General features: G+C 38.2%; 1 protein-coding gene across 1 annotated transcript; it reads right to left on the bottom strand.

The window, feature by feature from the left end:
* Positions 1-1,113: 1,113 nt before the first annotated feature.
* On the bottom strand, positions 1,114-6,439 carry LOC139726591 (uncharacterized). The gene is made up of 3 exons (XM_071637585.1): positions 6,422-6,439; positions 4,217-4,920; positions 1,114-1,543 (listed from the first exon to the last, which is right to left on the bottom strand). The coding sequence occupies exons 2-3, from the start codon at positions 4,894-4,896 to the stop codon at positions 1,327-1,329; spliced, it is 897 nt and encodes a 298-aa protein (XP_071493686.1). The 5' UTR covers positions 4,897-4,920; positions 6,422-6,439; the 3' UTR covers positions 1,114-1,326.
* Positions 6,440-21,843: the final 15,404 nt, after the last annotated feature.

Raw genomic sequence — 21,843 nt, 5'->3', positions numbered from 1 at the left:
TACATGTAATTGACTCAGTTATCATGTTTTATATGGCTGAAGAAGTATTTTCCTTTGTGGTACAGAGGCAGAAACCTTTGCAAACATTGATAAATACTATTTCAGTGGGTTCAATGACTTAGCTGTTATGGATGAAGACCTGATAGATGATTGTGTACTCCATGAATAAACAAAATAAGCTTGTAGTGTCTGTTACGCAAATGAAGCTTCATTTATGGCAGCAGGAATTCCAGTCCATCTATAATTCAGTCTGATTAGAAAGAGTAAAATCTTATGAGTATAACAGTGAAAATTTGATCAGAATTGGATAAAAATTATGGGAGATATGAGACTGTGAAGTTTTTCTAACTTCTGCAGAACAGAAGGCATAGCTCACAATTTTCCATTTATAGTGTACAAAAAATGACAAAAATTAAGTGTTTCTGTTATTGAAGAGTAAAACATGTTATTCCTGGTTTAATAACTTCAAAATAATGATCAGTTAGATATAAATCAAGATCTGAGACTGGGGTGTAATTGCATGAACAACAGGAAACTTCACAATTTTATGTGCAAACTAGTGTATATGACAAGTTGTGAGGGGATGACATTATCACTTCACTATTTGCATATTTATTGACTGTCCAAAAACAGTTTCCTAAAAAGTCAGCAAAACTTTAAAATGTCATAACTTCCTTATATTTCATCTGAACTTGATCAAATTTTCATTGTTGTGATAAGAAAATGTACTCCTTTTCACACTAAATTTCAACTGCACTGGAATTCCCCTTTAATGGAGATGTAATGAAGTTTAAAAAAGATAATAACAAAAAATCTCAATGTACCCACTCAATGGCAGGGATATTTAAGGCAGAAGTGAGCATATGATGAAATCAACAGAGGAAAAGGCCCTGTACAAAAAGAAATTACAAATCACCAAAGCAACTTCACAGCTTAAATATCCTTTTTTAAAATACATTACTGTGTCTTAAAGCTTCATTTGCAACACAAAAAGATATGTTGCCATGTTACCCAGCAACCCTCTGGCAATACTTCCTCTGAAACACAAAAAGTTACATTGCTACAACACAAAGCAACCCTCTGGCAACACACATTACTAATGTGTTGCCATACTGTCAACCTATTACAGTTTAGACAAGAAAGATGGTAACAGTTGTACATGATCTGGTTCCAGAAATCCCATGGCTCTGTGCTTCAATGATGACTGTTGTCCTGTGAGTCGCACAAAGATTAGAAGAATTCAAACATTCTTATAAAAGATATATCTCTTTATAAAGTGATTCCTAGATATGGAAGTCAATTAAATTGTCTTTTATCACTGTATCTTCACTTCGATGGAATTGGCCGCTTTAGAAGGCCTACACCGCGTAGATACCGTACAATGAAAGGCGTGCAGGTTAATGTGATGCCGATGCGCACAGGAGCAAATACTTTGTGGACGGCATAGGCCATGACGAAGGTGCTGGTTCCCGTGGCGATCTTTGATTCTATGACTTCCTTGCTGAAGCCTAGAGCTGACAGGAGTGACTGGACATCAACACCACTAGAGAGAGAGATACAGGAGAAAAGACTCAAATCATAAGCACATTTGTAGGTGACTCAATAACTACAAAATTTAAGGCAAGGGTATAATATTCAAGGACAATATCATTGATATCTATTTAAAGAGAAGATACTCAACCTAAACACTTCAAACTGGCAAATATCATCAAAAGAAATACAGCTCATAACCAATCTGACACACACATCTGCTACAATTGGGATGTTGCAATTTTGATTTCTTTTTTCTTTTTAGTAACAAAACATTTTAATAATTATCCCCCTTTTTTCTCTTTTTCCTTCTCCTCTGGTGTGTTTAGAGCAGATGATAACGATGTACTATATTGCAGGAACTTTGTCTGGAAGAATTCAGGTCCCAAACTGGTGGACTGCATCATACTACATGCATATCTATCTTCCAACTAAAAAATCAAACAAGAAAAACATACTTTTAGTGTTAACAGCTTCAGTCAAGATAATCTTTCTTTTGTACAGTTGCTACAAACTGTCTATGGTACATGTATACATCTAAACCTTATTGTTAGCTACTTGGCAACTTGAAAGGCCAATCTTCATTTTGATGCACCCAAAAACAATCTGACCTTATTTCATTTGACCTGAAATGCACGCTCACCTATGATGTACGTGACGAGTGTACAAAAGAACAAGATACAACGTTTGTATTATAGCCTGGCTGCTCTACACACATGACACTAGAGTCAACAAACAAAGCCACAATATGAGCTGTGATGAATCTTCATGCACAAGCACACACAATTTTGAATATGCACACTAGGATGATTAGGAAAGTCACAAGGCAGATGCAACAGTGTGCAGAGATTTCTCTTGGCCAAAAAGCAGGCATTCTTGGTCAATTTAATATGTATCAATGACTCTGATTTTTCACATCTTTTTGATCTTTAAAAGCAATGAAAAATGACAGCTGAACACAAAAGACACAATCAGCTAAAAATCCTGCACGTTTCAAAAGTTATGACTTGTTTCAGTTTGTGTCGTGCTTGGAAATAATTATGGGAGGTCATGTGGCCTTTGCACTTAAATCCTCCTTGTCTACACGACAGGGGTATTACACACTGGCATATAAAATGTACAGATATCATGCAAACTTTCTTTCACAAGAGCATGCTATTCTACCAGCATTTTACCACTTTTAAGAAAAGGTTTTGTCCTTCTTTTTTTTCTGAAAATGCAGAATGCATGAATCTTTCTAATGAATGCTTTCACATGCAAGAATTTTCTTTTCTTTTTTCTTTTCTTCTTTCCCAGCTGTGAAGAATGAAAATATTGAATTGAGAGTTGCATGAACAATGAACATACAGTGTGCTTTCAGTCAATACTACATGTAGTTAGTGTACTGCTCTATAAACCGGGGAAAAAAAATTGAACTGTAGCAATAGTTTTGTTGCATGGAACACTATGAAACAGGTTAGTGATGCAAATGAAAGGGATAATGATTTGAAAAAAGGAAGTGTTTTTGTCATGCAGAGAAAATAGTTGCTTTCTTGGAGATTGGCATATTCTCATGAATGGTTACAGATTGGACTTCCCTCAAGAGAGTTTAAGACTACTTTCTACAATTCCTCAACATAATATCAAAATTAGCATTTTAAATAAAGAATTAGCCCAAGATCATGATAGTGGAATTTCAAGGGAAAATTCATCATTATCTACAGTCAACATCTCTGAAAAAAAGACAATTGTGTGATTTGTGTTAAAAACATTCTACACGGAGTAAATAATATTTATCACTTGGTTCCTTGGTGTCAACTGTGATATGCCAATTTATCTTTTTTCTTTTTAATTTACCTATCTGTTATGATCATTCTGACAGTTCAATCCTAATTTTGGACTTTGTAGGTATAATATATGGTTATCATTATGATAATTGGTAAATGGTTTGTGTTTTAAAAAGCATATGAACATTTTGACAGAAAAACTATATAAATCCCACAGTGCAACATAGCCATTTAAGTACCTTGGTATTGCAAAACCTATCATGATGTAATAGCTGTTTAAAATCACTATCATTTGTTACAGCAATGTCTCATGGAGTATTAAGCTTTACATGGTAGTCAATCTATATATAGAATTGTATATCTCATTTGGCATCATGCCTGAACTTAGAAGGCAACCTTGAGAAATAGACAAATCAACTTGACAACAATGGTCAAGGATCATATCAATATTCCCCAACATTAAAATACCAATGACCAACTAATAACAGTACTTAGAAAGAAAATTTATAGCATTTAAGAAAATGTACCTTATCCATACAGCAAATATATGTAAATCTTCTTGCTCTTTTTGCTGACTGTGAAGAAATGTTACTCTCCATCCTCATCCCCTGATGTAGGACCCAAAACATAATTGTGGATGAAACGATATCATGACCTCTGTAAGAGTTATAATTACATCACTGCAGAAATATCTTAAAGTTTAAAGAGAGAAAATATATCTCCTAGATGGGTATTAATCATTTGTTAGGGTTTATGTTTAATGAAACTAAACATAAGTGGGTGCAAATCTGAACTCAAAAGCACATCATTATTTAGTAAAGACTTCAGTTACACCTAGTGGAGAGACAGAGAGGGAAGGAGAGAGAGGGGGGGGGGAGAAATGTTTTCTTTGTTGAAAGCATGATGAGCATTTTATTCACCTGGAGACAGCTAGATAAAAGCCTCCAAGCGACATGAGCGATATGCAGACATGGAACACCACCACAGTTGAGCCATAGTCACGCACAGCTCTCTTCAGCTTAGCCCTCTGACTAACCTGGCCCTCCGCCGCTCCACCCTCCTCCTTGCCCTCTGGAGTGTCTGTGGCATAGCGGTTCACACCGACCAGACCAGCAAGAGGGGCAGGACTCGCTAATCTCGAGTTCCTTAGCGACCAGATGGGCAGGGTTCGGGTTGCAGTGTGGTAGTAGCGCTTTCCATTTAACAGGCCATTCCTTCCCGTGGACTGCATGATGTCTTGTAGCTCCATCTTGCTAAACATGGAGGCGGTGCGGCAGTAGCGGGTACTCCCCGGCATGCAGCTGCCTTGCAGGATACAAGCCATGTCATCAGACCACGGCTCATAGGCCTCGCCGAATCCAGAGTTCCCACATGACTCCCGACGCTGTCCCGTGTGTATCTGGCGCTGCACCCCCTGGACCACATCACCATGTCTGTCCTGGATGCCAGAGGCTTGTGTTGCTGTTGAGGCAGCCGCTGCAGAACGTTTCTTGAGCTGCATATCCTTGATGGCTTTAACCAGAGCCTTCTGGATGTCTGCTTGTTTCAGCTCCAGTCCCACCCTCTGATAGCCCTGCACATAGTTTGTCAGTCGCTGCATTGTGCTTTACTAAGCTCAGTCACTCTATTCAATCAAAAACACAGGAAAACAGAATTAGAGAATTAAAGACATTGGTATTCTGAGATGCCTATCGCAGATTTCTATTTCTTATTAAAGAGACCATTACAATCATGTGCAACACAAGCACTACATTACAAGTACTTGGCAGAATTACATGACCATAGTAGGCCAACATATTTTGATATGTACCTGTATAGAGAACTCTAATTAGACGCCATGATATTTCTCATAGAATCACTTAGATCCTATAAAAGTGTTTGTTCCCATGGGCGGTAATTTTGTTAGAATATTATCTCATTTGTCACTATGAACACGAAACTGGCTCTACTCAGTGGAACATTGAAAATATTCCCACTTTCACTTCACTGTGTGGTCTCTTAAAAATGTTTGAGGGTCTATGTATAGATCTATCTAACATTAAATGCTACACCTCTTGACAAACGTTAACCATGGCAGTGTGCATAAAACAAGACGTCAATGCACTTAGACTAAAGTATTGCATTGGGCTGCATTTATCTAAACATTTTCTGAGGCAGAATCGTGATCCTAAACACCTTTGAGGCATTTTCAGGTGTTAGATAAACGCAACCATGTTTTCAAATGCGTTTAGCAATGGCGTTTTGAAACGCCTTTCAAAGGGCGTTTTGAAACGCGTTTGAGACCACAATCACCGCTCTGTGAGTAGATAATTGCAATGCCGTTTTAAAACGCGTTTGATATCTCAAGGTCAAATCCCAGCTGTTTCCAGTTGTGCTCTCTACCTACCCATTATTTGTGTGTGACTGCATGAGGCATGTTTGCTGGCACGCATTTGACCTTTACTTCCTGGGTCAAACGTCTCAAAGTAGCTGCATAGTGACAACACTTGAATTGTGATTGTATGATGGTTAGATAAACACGGTATACCCAGAATAGCGCTTCAAACCACATTCGCAAACACCATTCAACACGCATGATTTATTTGAAACGTGATTCTCTCTCTCAAGTTAGATAAACGCAGTCTCAAGACTCTCTCTGAGTCTCATCAGTCTGTATTTATTTGACTGAGTTCTCGCTCTCTAACCATTAGAATTCTAGATAGACCCTATTTAGTATTTGTTAGACCTACGGCTACGTTAGTGTCAGTGACACTGGATTCACCACTCAAAACTCTTCTTTCACAACGTCGCCATGATCTGTCCACGCTACAGTCTACACTACCCATGGCGACAGTAAATTTACAAGTCTACAAGTACAATTGGTACAATTAGCAATGATAATTGACAGTAAATTTATCTCAAGTTGCATAAATTTAACCATCAAAGCATCATGATCATGATAATCTGAAACTACACTCAACTAGCACTCTCCTAGCCGGTGCAGTGTCTGAATCTGACTGACTGAATAGACTGATTGATGGAACTGAATCTTTAACGTTATGTAGTTCGTCTGGTATCGTATTAACGGTTTGTATAGATGGGAATGTTATTAATGAACTCTAACGTTAACGTTTAATAACACTCACATATATCACGGCCAGCTGCTGTGTCACTGTCATGCATGTTTGCACAACGAACAGATCTGTGTCCAAATCATACACAGGTCACAACTCTTAGTCTTGATGCTGTGTATCAAAAGAGACGAAAACATGCAGGATCAATCTAACGTTAGGCAGTATTTAGTGTGTGTTAGGAGCAGAAAGTGAGAAGAGGACCAGCAGAGCAGCTGCTATATAGCTGCATGCAACTCTTGAAGGACAGATCACAGAAGAAGTCTGCCCGTGGGTACGGGTCACGAACGTACAGACTCACTCGACGACGTTCAGCCGATGAAATGAATGCATGCAATAATGCACGCACTCGATCGACCTCGAACTCCGACTACTAGTACCGTACCTGCGGTACGGCGGGGCAGTCTGGTCATGCGTTCAACGCATGCAACAACGTACTGTTCCAATGTTGTGCAAACAGTGTTCGTGTGGACAGGTGCGGAACGCGACCACACTCCTACTCTGAACAGCCCGCTGCAAAATGATCATTTTGATGATCATTTTGCTGAATCATTCCGAGCACATTATTAACCCAGTTTCAAAATGCAAATGTAAATCATATTTGTGCTAGTTTCTTCTGTATTCACATGATGATGATCAAACTGGAAACTGATGATGTAGGCCTATAATTTGCATTAATATGAGAAAGACTCTGCAAAACAAAGTTTGTTTTCAGATAATATTTGGTCTAGTTCGTTTGTTTTGTTTTTTCGTTACCAAAGTGCAGCGCCGTGGAGGATCGAGATACGTGTAATAATTATTGATAAGTAGGCCTATGCTGTAAATTTGAATGGTAACCAAAAAACAAAACAAACGAACTAGACCTAAATATCTGATATGACATTAATTTTGATAAGACGTTAATTTTGTTTTTTGAGGGCTTTTTACCCTATATACAACAGGAAAAAAAGTGACCAGGCGGTGTTCCAGCAAATTGTCAAAAACCTCGCAAAGGTGAAGGTCCAAAAATTTTGATTACGACCCCCCCTCCCCCCCCCCCCCCAAGAAAGAAATCCTGGATACACCCCTGGATGACTTCGTGAGTTAAACTGCACTTCGATCAATGTTGTTTTGTGCGCAGTGTTGTGGGTTTTTTTTTCCATTTCTTCTGAAGTTACAGGTCGGCTAACTCCTATAGAAAAGTCAAAAGGACACGCTATTCTTTCCGGGAGTGACACGAGGGATTGGTGAGTAGGCCTATACAGGAATGAGGTAGGCCTATACATCGGAACTTATCTATACTATTCTACTTTGGTCATTCCCATAATCCCATCCTCAAGTCCTCCACCGGTCGTCCGGTGACGACGCCCTTGTGTGATGCGGGGAAGGCATCACCAGGGGCGGATCCAGCAGAATTCCTTTCATGGGCGGGGGCGAAAACAATATTTCTGGGGGTACTTCCGGGCTTCATCTCCTTTTTTTTTTTCTTTCTTTTGTTTTCACAACAAATAAAGAGGGGCCCCTCTGGATCCGCCACTGATTCACTCTCTGCTGGGGGTCTTGTCAATTTTTTTCGACTTGCAAATAAAGATTGCAATGCGACTAAATATCAAAGCAACAATATAGGCCCTGCTGCACATGATCAAAACGGATGGGGGTTTTGCCTGAATTGCTGTTGCCATAGGAACTGCAGTCAATATAAGTACAATGTTTGGCATTCCAATTCCTTAAAGTCCATAGGCATATTATTGAAATTTGCTCCCACATTTAGGCAATCGAGTGAAATGACAGGCGTGATTATAAGTGCACAATTCTTACGAGTGCTATAGTAGGACTATATTAGAAAGTTTATGAAGCTTACAGATTATTTTGTCTTTCCTGTGGTAACAAATCGATATGGTTTTGACCCTGGAGTTTATTTTTTTACGGCCCCACCGTGATACACACACACACACACACATACACACACACACACACACACACACAAACTCAAACTCTCTCTCTCTCTCTCTCTCTCTCTCTCTCTCACATACACACAAAAAAATAAAGTTAGCCATTCAAAGGCCTGGATGATTTCAACGGCATCATGATTATGGAATTTCCATCCTTGATACGGACCGCCATATTTTTTTTTTCGTGGGAATGATAACTTATAGTTCAAAAGCGTATAATACATAGCAAGTATAATCATATAGGCCTATTGTATATATAATATATATATATATATATATATATATATATATATATGTATATATTATATAAGACCCAACGATTGCATTTCAAGAGATCAGTGAGACGATTGATAATATTGAACGTCTGATAATTAAGGACGTATAAAAGGTCCTGTGTCGACTCGCAACGAAAACAAAAAAATAAGTGACTGACTTTTCAATGTTGGTAAAATCATACAGAATTTCAATTCAGTTCAATTTAATTCATTCTGGTTTATTGAGAATATTGCCATGTTAGCCAAGTGGCTGAAACGCGGAGCGACATATACGGACAGCTGTCATCATTATTGCATTAATAATATATACACACATACATAACATTCATAGTTACTTACGATAAAACTGTGAAAGAATAATAGGTTTATTACACGGTATAAAGTATACATACTAATGACAACAATCAACATAACTAAAAATATCAATTACTAATTTAATCATTCACCAATATCGGGCGCATCGTTTGTTATAATATAATGGCGTATAGAACCAAGTGGCATGATAAACGTGCCTCGTTAATTCAAAAATACCGTGTGCTTTTAATTATTACATAAATCGATCAGAATGATGACAACCGAAACACTAAAGCCGGGTTCACACGTACACCAATTAGCGGGATACAAATTTCGAGATTTGCATCGCGATCGTCATCCCGCTATTTTGTACGTGTGAACCCGGCTATATACACACGCGCATAAAAGGTAAATGACTTTCGGTTGTGGGATATGCAATACGGGTTACATTAAAACGGCAAAAAAATCCAGTATGTTGAATCTGTAATCAAGGCTATACAAGATCTTATCTTTACTCAAAAAATATTTAAGAGTCATCTTCAATATATGATAACTTCTAATGACACATATTACATTACATCAGAAGCTTAAAATCGCTTATCAATTTGATAATAGAATCGGACAGAAAACCAGAATGTTATGTCCATTGTATCATCTACGTCCACATGTTTTTGAGAAACAGCTTGCAACATTGCGGGTCATACAGAATCATAGGTAAATTATGTTTATAACGTATATGCAAATTATTGTCTAGGTTATTATGACCTGATATGAAATGCATCTTTTTTTAATGGATATATAGAAACATTGTCTGTCTCATCGTAAAGTAAGATAATGAGAGCGCGTGTGAACATTGTTAAAATCTAAGTATACGTTCAATCGTGGAGTCCTGCATTTTATCAGTTTTTAAAACAAACAGTCGGAAACTTATTAAGAGATTCTGATTTGCGATTTATTGTTTATCAAAACATTGATATATGAATAGGGAAATGTATAAAATGCCATAACTTTCATGCTTTAAACATTATATTATTGGAGCTCTTATCCATTGTTTGTCGCGATTCTATCAGTTAACTATATGGGCTTATTGAACATACTGCATGATACAAGTCGAAGATACACACACGACGCACTGTCACTCGCACACACCTACACTTTTATTGTCTATATACCATGCAGTAGTCAATGGTGCTGCGTGCTGTTTTTTTTTTTCTTGTTTTAAAGCGCCAAGTCACTATTTTTCTTTTCTGGTTTTTTTTCTGTAGCAAAATGTGTTTTGTGTATTAAGATTAAGAGTTTTATGAGTACATAATTGGTGTTGTATTACATTGGTATCACATATTCAGATAGGGCCTCATCCACGTCAAGCTCTGCTTATGATGACGGTCCCCTGTATTGATTTCTCCTTTGTTAATAGATACAGTATGCCTTAGTATGTTATTTTGATTCATAATTCGTCGTTGACACCACGAAGTGGCACTTTGGCCAAAATCGCGTAGAAAATCAATTTTCTGTTTTCTTCATTTTTGTTATGTATTAGTTATTCTCTATCATTTCACAGAATCTCAGGTCAGAATTATGCTTATTTATGCAAAAACTGGTATTTCTACAAGTGGCACAAGGCACAAAAACGCAGATCAGTAATTTCACAAAGGTGGCACTATCGAATGTGCCGCTTCGTGGAATTAATTGCTCTGTGTGTTGGTTAGTTCACGAAGCGGCACATTACATAGACGCCCTGTGTTAAGACGTGCTACGCGCATCGTACGCGGACCACTTCCAGCCAAGCTACGATAATAATACGTCAATATCCAATGAAATACCAAGTACCATGTCATAAGAAGGTAAGAACTCTGGGTAGATTTTAGTCATCTATGATAATGGTGTTTATTTTGTCATACTTGAAATATTTGACTTGACATTGCAACGCTATCAGAAACGTAAGATTAGAGACGTTCAAGACAAGTGTCTGATGTTCCTACTGTACAACGCAACTTTCAAGTTAACCTGGGCCCACGTACTGTGATCCCTGTATGCTATGAGTTATCAACACCCCCCCCCCCCCCCAGTCATAGGTCTACATGTATTAAATTCACGCTTTGCCAGCATTACCATTTTTTCCCCCTGGACAAACGTCTGTCCATTTAGACTTTCCCCTTTTTATTTGCTTGTCAGTTGCGTAGAAGTAAATGTGTATGATGTTCGTGCCTGTAGAAACGTCTAGTTTGTAGGCCGAGATGAAGTAGTAATACCTGTACGGGCTGTACGCTGTTATTAAGAAGGGCTCAGAGGGGTCCGTTTTATGGAGTCATTACATATTTGAATCTCTCATAGATGTGTCTTATGAGCGAAAAGTCTCTCCTTAATAGGCTTTCATGAAACGGATCACAACCTTGTAATTTACATAGACATGAAACTAATATGCCAGGGAACAAAACATAATGTGATTATCTAGGCCTACACCCTCATTTGACCTAGTATCAAGATGTAGATAGACCCTAAAGCACGATGAAAGAAAACTCTAGACACCCATTTAAAATGAAGCAAAAAAAAAATCATAGGGCTGTTTCCCGGAAAAAAATGGATTCCTAGCGTTCAGAGAATTATGCATTCAGGTTTTCAGGGAAACATCTTCACAGTCTTGTGCTACTTCATCGTTGAATACATATTGTGCCATTCTGGCAATGCATTTACCAATTTGAAACGTAACAGAGCAATTCAGAGTAATTTTGAAATTGTGTTTATTTTTTTTTTGATAGAAAAGGCCCTGGATGTGTTAAGATTTCCAAGGTCACCAAGTCACATTATTCATGTAATAATTTACATGTCTGTGTTTCTGCAATTTAATTAATCCAGATACCAACAGTGCAGGGCACTTCATCTCCAGAATCACACCTCTACAGAAAGCAGTTCGGATTCAGAGGACAATGTTTCACCGCCAGTACTGTGTAACAAAAGTGTACTTCAGCAACAAGTGGAGAAATTATACATGCCAATCGTTGCAATGTTTTTCTTTTTTTTTCTCAAGACTCTCAAGCATAAACATCCCTCCCTAACATCTTTACCACCAATATTTGACAGTGATGTCAGGCCTTACTTAAACTCATGTGTCCATGTAATTATTTCAAATGGTCTTTAGGTTTTAGTTATCCTCTGGTCGTAAGATTGATGATGAGTGACATGTTTAGCAAACAAAAGCACATGCCTGGAGCAATGCGGTTTTCTTATTTAATTAAAAATATTCGAAGAACTATGAATCAAACAAAATTTGGTACTATGTTTCACCACTGTAAATGTGACCGTGCATCACAAAGCGAACTAAAAGTCGCACCCCTTTATTTTACGCGAGGACTAAAAAAAAAGTAAAATGGGTCAACCGAGTCAGTCTTGAGTTTTTCATATTTTCTGAAAGAGCAATCCTTGTACATTATTCTTCAGTTTTGGATCATAACATGAATGGGAGAGTGTGTTTTCAGCAGTTTTTCTACAACCATTTTTTTTTTGGGGGGGGGGGGTAACAGAATGATCAGGTATGTCTTAAGGTCCTCTTTTCATTTCCTGAAATCCTTTACTCACTATTCACTTTCAAGTTTAATAACTGTTGAAAGGATAATTGTACTGCTTTGAAAATCGACATTAATTGAGGGCAGAATGTGTTAATAGAACATGCGCAATTTCAGTTCAATCTGATAATTCCTTCATTGTTGTCCCGGTGGTTTACATCCTGCGTTTGTCCCTTTCATTGCATAGCTAGCACGACTTGGTAAAGATTAATTGCTTGAATAGACCCTGTTCTTCAAAGCCTCTTTTCTCAGTTCAATCTTTTTCAGAGTGTGTGCTTTCTTTCTAGTATTTAGATAGGTTAGGGGAGACCATTTGAATTTAGTTATACATCGTTTTAAAGCTCAGAGTCTGCTCTAAAAGAATCTGCCCTCAACTGAAAATCAATGTCTGGCGACTTTTTGTCGGTTTTGTGATGCAGGGTCACAATGTAATATAGAATGCGCAACACTTTACTGTTAACTCCATATTTTCAATCAGTTAGCTTAATGATAGTATCCATAATATTTATTATATATGATATACATTGTATATTATCTCTTGTGTATTTCAGTCAGTTAAAAAATCATTCCTTGAATAATTTCTTTTTGCCTTTATTTCCACATTGAAAAATAATTCATTTGTTAAAAAAAAAGAAATGAAAATTCGTAAAGTTCGAATTTACTTATGCCATTCGATATACCGTTCCGTACCATTCTTATTGATTTAGTGCTTATCGATTCATATTTTGACAAACATTCTGAAACAGGCATAATGCATAATTACATATCCAAGTGCACGAAGAGGGTCCAACTGATATACTGGAAAAAATAGAATATTTGCTAGGTAATAAGGGGCATGGTCAGCTTCTTGGAATTGTTCTGGTTTTGAGGTTGTCGTTTATATTTGACATTCAAAAAAAAGGGTGTATTCATTTAATTATTTCACCTTCTGAGCCGTTATATACCGCTCAAAGTCAGTGATCTAATTAAACGTAGAATTAGTGATCGTTGGTGCGTTTTAAAGTGCTGATATGCAGGGTAATGGACGTTGGTGTTAATTAAGGGGACGCAGGTATATGTTCCACAGAATTATTAATTTTCTTCCGCTTATCTGAATCTTAATCTGGCAGAGAAAAAAAGAGAGAAACTACACTGTATTGTTATTTTAACCCGTTCCGCAGCTAGCCTTTCCTGCAACGTGTGTATAGAAATACAATTATCTATTCTGTCAAATACCTTCAGAATATGATTATGTTATAACAATAAGCGGACAATGTAGTTTTCAAATGAACTGTCAATTTTGTAATACTAAATTTCGATTACATGTTTGAAATGTAAGCGCTTATTCAAGTCTGAAGTGGTATAAAAGATAGTTTTCATTGCTTTATCAACTGACCATTTTTCTTTGTCAGTGAAGAACGAAATAAAATATGAAGTGTTTCAGCACTTAACAAAAAAATTGTGGGGATCGATTTTATCATTTCTTTCGTACATTCTTTATTCAACCTTTATCATGTGGATTTGGTTTTGTTTTGCTAGTTTTTTTTTCTTGTATAAACGAATGAAAGTAGTGAGTATTCTATTAGAATAATAAGTATGATAAAAAGAGACTGAATACGGGCAGTTGATGGGGTATGAGGAGGGCATGAGATTGTTTCCAGGAGAGAGAGAGCCGGAGAGGGAGAGAGAGAGAAATGTGAGAGAGAGAAAGTAGACTTAACTGTAAAATAAAGTCTGCATGTGAAGTTATGAGACGTTAATCATAACTGTGAGCATCGTGAAACATAGAATTAAGCAAGAAAAAAGATCAGTATACATTAGAGTAAATGTACAGAAGTGAATAATTCTGATTAGGAATCAACCCCTTGTCATTATATAAAAACAGAAAGCCCTGAACATAACAGCAACACTACTTGTTTTTTATTACATGCAATTGTTCTTGTGATATATAGCCAAGAAGACATTTGGGGTTTATAATGAAATGGCGAAACTGTCTACATTTTTACTGTAAAGGCTGCACAAATGATTGCAAGTAATTTCGGAAATTGCAACACGCGCGAATACCTCATTGTTGTGAACAAGGCGCACGTACGGTACGTCGTGCGCGCGTGCAATGTGCCACTTCGTGGAATTAATGAAACCTCGATTTGGGCGTGTGATTTCGTTCACGAAGCGGCACATTATGTTTGCAACTTTATGGTGCTAATATATTTTCTCCTCGATTTGAAAAAATCATAGTAGCCGGTGAGAAAAATACCCTTCTTGCTTTTCTGGTCAATAAACCATACATATATCCCCTAAAACCGATCGTAAGAGCAATTTCACGATCGCATCTCAGAAAACCTCGTATTGTACTCGATAATACACAGGACACAATGGGGCGCGGCCCAATGTGCCACTTCGTGGAAACAATCGGACCGCGGTTTACGCGTATGATTTATTCCACGAACCGGCACAATTGTTTCCTGCCTCGCCGTCGCAATATTTCACCTTCATTATTTAAAATTGGTATGTGACTGTAAAGAAGAAGTTCTCCTCTTTCCGTTCATGTACAATTTATCATGTTTAGTTACAGAAATCCACTCGATTTGACGATTTCAAACATTGTAAAACTTTAATTGCGTTTTTCTCGAAACGCGGTATTCGTGAACCCCGCGCCAAAGTGCCACTTCGTGGTGTCAACGACGAATTATGCCACTTCAGACTGAATGTTGTTACGCAAATGATTTTTCTTTATATTGATTTGTATATATCTGTATCATTTTGTTTTCATTTGCAATTGTTATATTCGGAGAAAGAAAATGCAGAAATAAACCAACCAAACAAACAAACAAACAAACAAGATAGATGACATAATGATGCCAAAATTTAACTCTTTTCTTCGTGATAAATTGCCGATGTTTTCACTTAGATTTAACCTTTGTTAATGACTTATCATTCTTTTAAGGTGAAAACTATCATAGGCCTGTCACATTCGTGATAAATTGCCGATGTTTTCACTTAGATTTTTAGCCTTTGTTATAAGCTCATTCTTTTAAGGTGAAAACTATCATAGGCCGGTTATACCCTATAAAATCGCGACATTAACCAACAAGGAGACCATTAACAGGAATGCGTTGTGATATTCTGATTTCGTTTATAAACATCAGACACCGCTGACTTAATTTTTTTACGTTGTTTCGCGTGTTCTCAAAGTTTTTATTCCCTTTTCCCTACTGAAGTTTATCTCGTGTCTAAAATTGAGCACTCTGAGTAAACTTGGGATTTCATCGAAAAAATAAGTCGTCCGATTTGAACGGTGGATCGGGGTGCGCTCTTTGATGGAGCCATGCGGTGTGCAGGGTGTGAACTCAATTCATGACGTTTGTGGAGTGGTAAGGCCCTATAACTTAAAGGACAAGTTCACCTTCATGGACATGTGGGTTGAGTGAATGCAGCAATATTAGTAGAACACATCAGTGAGAGTTTGAGGAAAATCCGACGATCCGTTCAAAAGTTATGATTTTTTTTAAGTTTCTGCTCAGTCATGGCTGGATGAGAAGACTACTATAGCTTGTGATGTCACATGAGTACAACGGTATAAAGAAAGTATAAAGAAAATTCACCTTATTTTCACTTTTCTCGCATAACAAAAGAACACTCGACTTCTCTCTTTCAGAAGGCAAGGGGAATAATGTTATCCATAACATACATCAGTAACGAGTCCAAGAAATGTGCACTTTCATCAAAAAGTAAAATTTTGTGAAATTCTCTTTTTATTTTCATTATATCGTTGTACGCATGTGACATCACACACTGTAGTAGTCTTCTCATCCAGCAGTAATTGCGCAGATACTTTAAAAATTCATAACTTTTGAGCGGATTGTCGGATTTTCCTCAAACTTTCACTGATGTGTTCTACTAATACTGTTGCATTCACTCAATCCACATGTACATGAAGGTGAACTTGTCCTTTAAGTTCACAATATTGCTGCGCATTGCTTGTAAAACAAACAAACAAACAAACAAACAAACAAACAAACAAACAAACAAACAAACAAATCAACGAGGTTTATGGTTGCAGCTTTTATAGCCTCTTCAGTGTTATCCCATTCAGCATTGCCAGTATAACAGTATACCGCATGTATATACTGATGTCGTGGGTCGAGAGGGACGATTACAGTAAGGTTCGTCATGGAAGTGAAATAAGGCTCGGTATTATAGGTTCAGACTATCCGAAACCGAAATAAGCATCGTAATTCGTTATAGTTTTGATACGCATTCTTTCCATATATTTTGATTAACGAACCTTCATTTTCGGATTATCGAACCGCTGGAATAACAAACTTTTTTTTTCCTTCGGATTATATTATAACGAACCATCGCAATAGATAACGCACCCCTTTTCACTCTCTAATTAACAAACATCTGGGGATTATGATTGTAGGCCATTTTATACGGAATAATGTGTGTTCGGAATAATGACTTTTCGGAAACAAACCTTCGGAATATCGAACCTTTGCTCATTTTTGGATTAATGAATCTTCGGAATAACGCTACAAAACAAAAATGTTCGGGTTAACGGACGCTTATATTCATGTCGAATCAACGAACATCCAGAGACTCCAACTCTCCCGTTTTTGACGGGAGATCTCCCGCCGAAAGCTCATTTTTGCAAAATCTCCCGTTCTCCCGTTTGGGATTTGATTTCTCCTGCCCTGGCTCTGTGTCTCCCGGTGGAAAGAATTTTTTACTTATTGCTATCGTATGTTGAAAAAATAAGCCTTAGATAGCACCAGAGAACATCTAGAACCCTAACTTCGCGCTTCGCACACATCAACTTGGAGTCTCCCGTTTGCTAGGGGTTTCGGGCGGGAGAATCTCCAGATCAGAAGGTGCTTGGGGTTGGAGTCTCTGAACATCTCAAGTATCTGCGTGTTTCGGAATAACGAACCCTCGGAATAACGAGGCTTAGGCCCATTTCATTTTCGGATGTCTTGAAATGTTCGGAAGAACGAATGTCACCGGAGGGGGACATCCTGCGGGTTAGAAAAGAAAAGAAAAACTTGTCCAAAGGGCGCCATCTGGCAATAACCACCGAACTAAAATAGTTCGGTGGCAATAACCAATAGGACTTATAAAGTCACGTGTGGACCTACTCAGTATACCGTTCAAAGTCAAGAGTTGTATCCCCTATACAGTGATATCACTTGAGGATTAGCTCTGTTCATGCTCTCATTACAATCGGCAACTTGTTTGTGTACAATATCAATGGGGTTTGAGGTTTGAACCGTCTAAGGATTGGGGAATGTAGCTGCAGAACACGAACTCACATGTCAGAAAACCTTGAGGGTTATGAATAGGACAATCCGTTCTTTGAGTTATGGGTTTTTGAAGTTTTTTCATTGCCACCATTGCCGGATGAGAAGACTGAAATTTTGTGAAGCCCGTCGAATGGACAACAATGATGAAGGATAATAAATAGAGAAGGAAAATTCAATAATCATTGTGTATTTCAGAGGTGGATCCAGAGGGGTCGGACCGGGCGCGCGCCCCTCTTTATTTATTTTTTTTTAAACAAAAGAAACGAAAAGAAAATTGGGGGGGGGGGGGGGGGGGGCTCCCTAAATTTTGTAAAGGCGCCTCCCATGGATCCGCCCCTGTATTTTCACTTTCCTGTGACGGACGAGTGCTTTATGTGTTTCAGAGAGCAGGGGAAGTATGATATGCCCATGCATAATCTAAACACTGTTTGGAGGAAATTGTAAAACTTCAGAGATGAAGTCTTCGTATTCCTTTGACACACGACAACGTAAGTATGTCGCCGTTATAACCGTGTTGAAATAAAATGAAAATGCAACGTTGGATAATCGAAGGTTTACTTAACACAGGAAATATTCCAAAACAAGAACGGGCCTATTATACTTGTACATTAAAACAAAAAAGGTTCGTGTAAATATTCACAGTCTTTGTTTAAAATCAAACTAAATTTGATAGATCTATTATGTAAAATAACATGCCTCCCTGCCGCTGCGCCACTAAACTGCAAAGTGACAGCAGATGGCGCTATGACTGAAACGGGTACGACAACGGTCGGTGGAACTAGCTTGCGTTGCGTGTGGCGTACAGCCGGTCTGGTACAACCGTGCCGTACGTACCGATACTACACAATCCATGCACATGTTATGCATATCATACTGCGTCTCCGTATCATCACCTAAGATCTTACAGGAAAATGCCCTAGATCTACAGTAGTACGGCAACGACACCCCTTGGGCCTTCGATCACCACAGCCAGGATAGCTGCTATAGGCTCGTATCGTCTCAGCTTGGCTTGTGAAAAACAGTCGCAGTGATAACCAAGACGATAGACGGTAGACCAGCGAGCAAGCAGCTGGAGCTTACAGTGCACTACACAGTCGGAACCAATTTAACTTTCATCATGTCGAACAACCAACCCGATTATGGACCCCTTCCGCAAACCATCGCGAGGGCTCTTAGTGACAAGATGTATGAGAAAAGAAAAGGAGCTGCACTAGAAATAGAAAGGTCAGTCGATCTCTAAAGTATTCATATTCATGGACTGATAAAGGTTGTTTTCTTCACTTAGGTCAGGCGAGCGCGAGTGGAGGTGACCTCAGGTGGCACGAGGGCGTGTACTGTCGTGTCGTCGCGGTAACTCCCCCGTACGCTGGTTGTCGCGTCCCGTTGAAGTCGCAATGCCTGTGTACCGTACGTCTCCAGCGTTACGTGTTCCTTGCGTGTCCAGCGAATTGAGTGGGCGAGACAGTGACTCGTGATCAATCAAATTTCAATGTTTTGATTGTTACTAACAACAACATTTTTATTAACAACGTTTAGCAGGTATAGAATAATCCCCTGGGGCCGTATTATGAGGGCTTATTAAGTGTCTGGTTAGCACTTAATTAGCGAATCGGTATTCTGAGAGCTTAATTAAGAGGGGGTCTATAACTACCATGACAACAAGAGTTTTGGCGGGAAAGTCTTACGCGCTTGCGCGTATACAATGCGCGTACACCTCTGAGAGGACTGAACCACAGAGTTAATCACAAAAATCGGTATTCTGAGCGTGTAATCAAGTATGAAAGTTCATGAAAAACTTAATGATACCAAAGAGTGTCATTAAGTACTCCGATATCACGCATTACAGAGTTTTTTCTCGGCCACACCGATGCTTACCTTCTTCGGTAACCGAGGAGCGGTTGAGTCTTGTTGTCATGGTATCCGTAGAATTCAGAGAAAAAAAGAAATATAGGCGATCTTCAGGGAATTTTGTCATTTTATGTGAGCTCTTCGCGTGTGTAGGTGAAGGGTTGTAATCAAAGACCGCAGTGTGCGCACGGAGCTCTTGCATTGTAATTACAGGGGGTGTGTGGAGAAGCGCGCATTGAGGGCATATTTGCGCGCATGATCATCATTTTGGCTTCTAAAAATGCGTCTGATTGGATGGAATAACAATTAGATGGGAAGAACCTAAGATAATTATAGGGGACTTAATCATACCCTAATTACGTCCTCAGAATACCGATTTTGCCCATGATTAAGGGCCTATTAACTTCTCGACTTAATTACGAAGTTAATTACAAACTTAATTACGACCTCAGAATACCACCCCAGGCCTATGCAGGGTTCGAAATTGGCGATGGTCCGCTGGCCATTGGCCACCCAAAATAATGTCGGACTAGCTAAAAATCATAAAATTCTGAAGTAACTAGTCCGTCTGGCTAGCCAATATATTGCTTCAGTGTCAAAATTGATTCTAAGTAGTCCGCCTGGCTAGTTAAATAAAAAGTTAAGTGCGACCCCTGCTATGTCATGTTGCTTTTCATATATTAACGTTAGATATAAATTCCAAATTCTTAATTCTTCAAAACAGTGTTACACTGCACTGTTAAGTTAGTGGAAAACTCCATTTCTGTATTCAATTCTATAAACATCACTAGAAAATAGTAGAATTTCTAGGCCCTAAAGTAAAGCCTGGCTTAGACCCTATATAGCTAGGTCATGAGGTATGCTTCAAGAGACCAACTTCAAAATGATTTAATCCAACAAGGTTCCTTTTTCTTTGGCAGGCAAGATATTGGGTCATAGACATAAAATTAAAGGTAGCAATTGCTTGCATGCAATTGCTTCAAGCACAAGCACAAGCTTGACAAGCAAAAGATCACAAGTAAAGTTGTTGCTTAAAATTAAATGGTTATATTATATGCATAAGTATAATAACCTAGCTCTTGCTCATTCATAAAAATTTTGCTTGTCCTGCACAAGCGATTGCTTTTGATCTTAACAAAAGACTGAAAGAGATGTCATGCCTGTGCAGACACAAGAACAAATGTGGGTTTGGTAAGATGTATTTGAAAGGGTGTTTGTGTAGGAAACATTTCTTGGCATAGCAGAAGAACTAGCAGAAAAAACATGTCACTCATTAATGCGCACACACATACTGGCTGATTACCATCACTTCCCACACCCTGCTTCCACAACTGCTACCTACATTGTAGTAGCCCTGCTACTCTGTCATTAAAGACCAAGATCTCTACCTTTTATGAGGCATTATCATGCATGGTTTAAATGGTTGATATGGATCCTAAAACCACATGATTAGTTGCGAGCAATCACATGACCAATCTTTCATTGAGCTGAACGACATGTCCAGAGGGTTTTTTTTTTCGTTTTTTTTTTTTTTTTAAACCAATGTCTTGTAATAAAAGACCGCTCAGCAATATCATTGCTCAAATATGTGATTGTGGCTTGCTGGTAATCTAGCTTAGTGACATCACAATTGCTTACCATGGGTACTCTAGCATTACACATTTGAATAGTTCAATTAAAGCGCCTGCTCAATTTTATATACTGTAAACAGTTTCTAAGATTGTGTTCAGTATGTTTAGAACATTTTTCCAGACGTCTTAGCTTTTGAGCAAGTTCTACAGTGTACATGTACAATTGAGGTGGCTGGTATCTAACCGTGATCATGAAGACAAATAAGAATACCATTATAGTTTACAGAATCATTTAAAACAAATAGTGCACTGGTCTAAGTTTGTGATGTCACTAATAGTGGATATTCATCTCACTCTCAGGTAACACTAAACCAGCATTCCTGTTTGACTTGTTTTGATGTCAATTATTAACTAAAATGGTGTTTGGTAGGAATTATGTATCTACCTTGAAAAGCTGATTTTAAGGTAAGATTCATGAAATTCCTCGATCTGTTAAACGTTGATCTTTCTTCAAAAATCTGATTTGTGATCACTTTTTGTTTGTTCTGTGATACAAATTTGCAAAATAATCACTGCCAATTGATTTCGTATTCCAAAAAGTTGGTCTGCACATTGAAATCAACACTAAAGTCTGGAACTCACACTGAATACATTATTGCATTTTTAAAAGAAT

The sequence above is a fragment of the Diadema antillarum genome, unplaced genomic scaffold (assembly GCF_040938485.1).
Source record: "Diadema antillarum isolate AM-2024a unplaced genomic scaffold, OU_Dant_1.0 scf00000017, whole genome shotgun sequence".
Taxonomy (NCBI): Eukaryota; Metazoa; Echinodermata; class Echinoidea; order Diadematoida; family Diadematidae; genus Diadema; species Diadema antillarum.
This window is presented reverse-complemented; position numbering and strand designations above follow the sequence as displayed.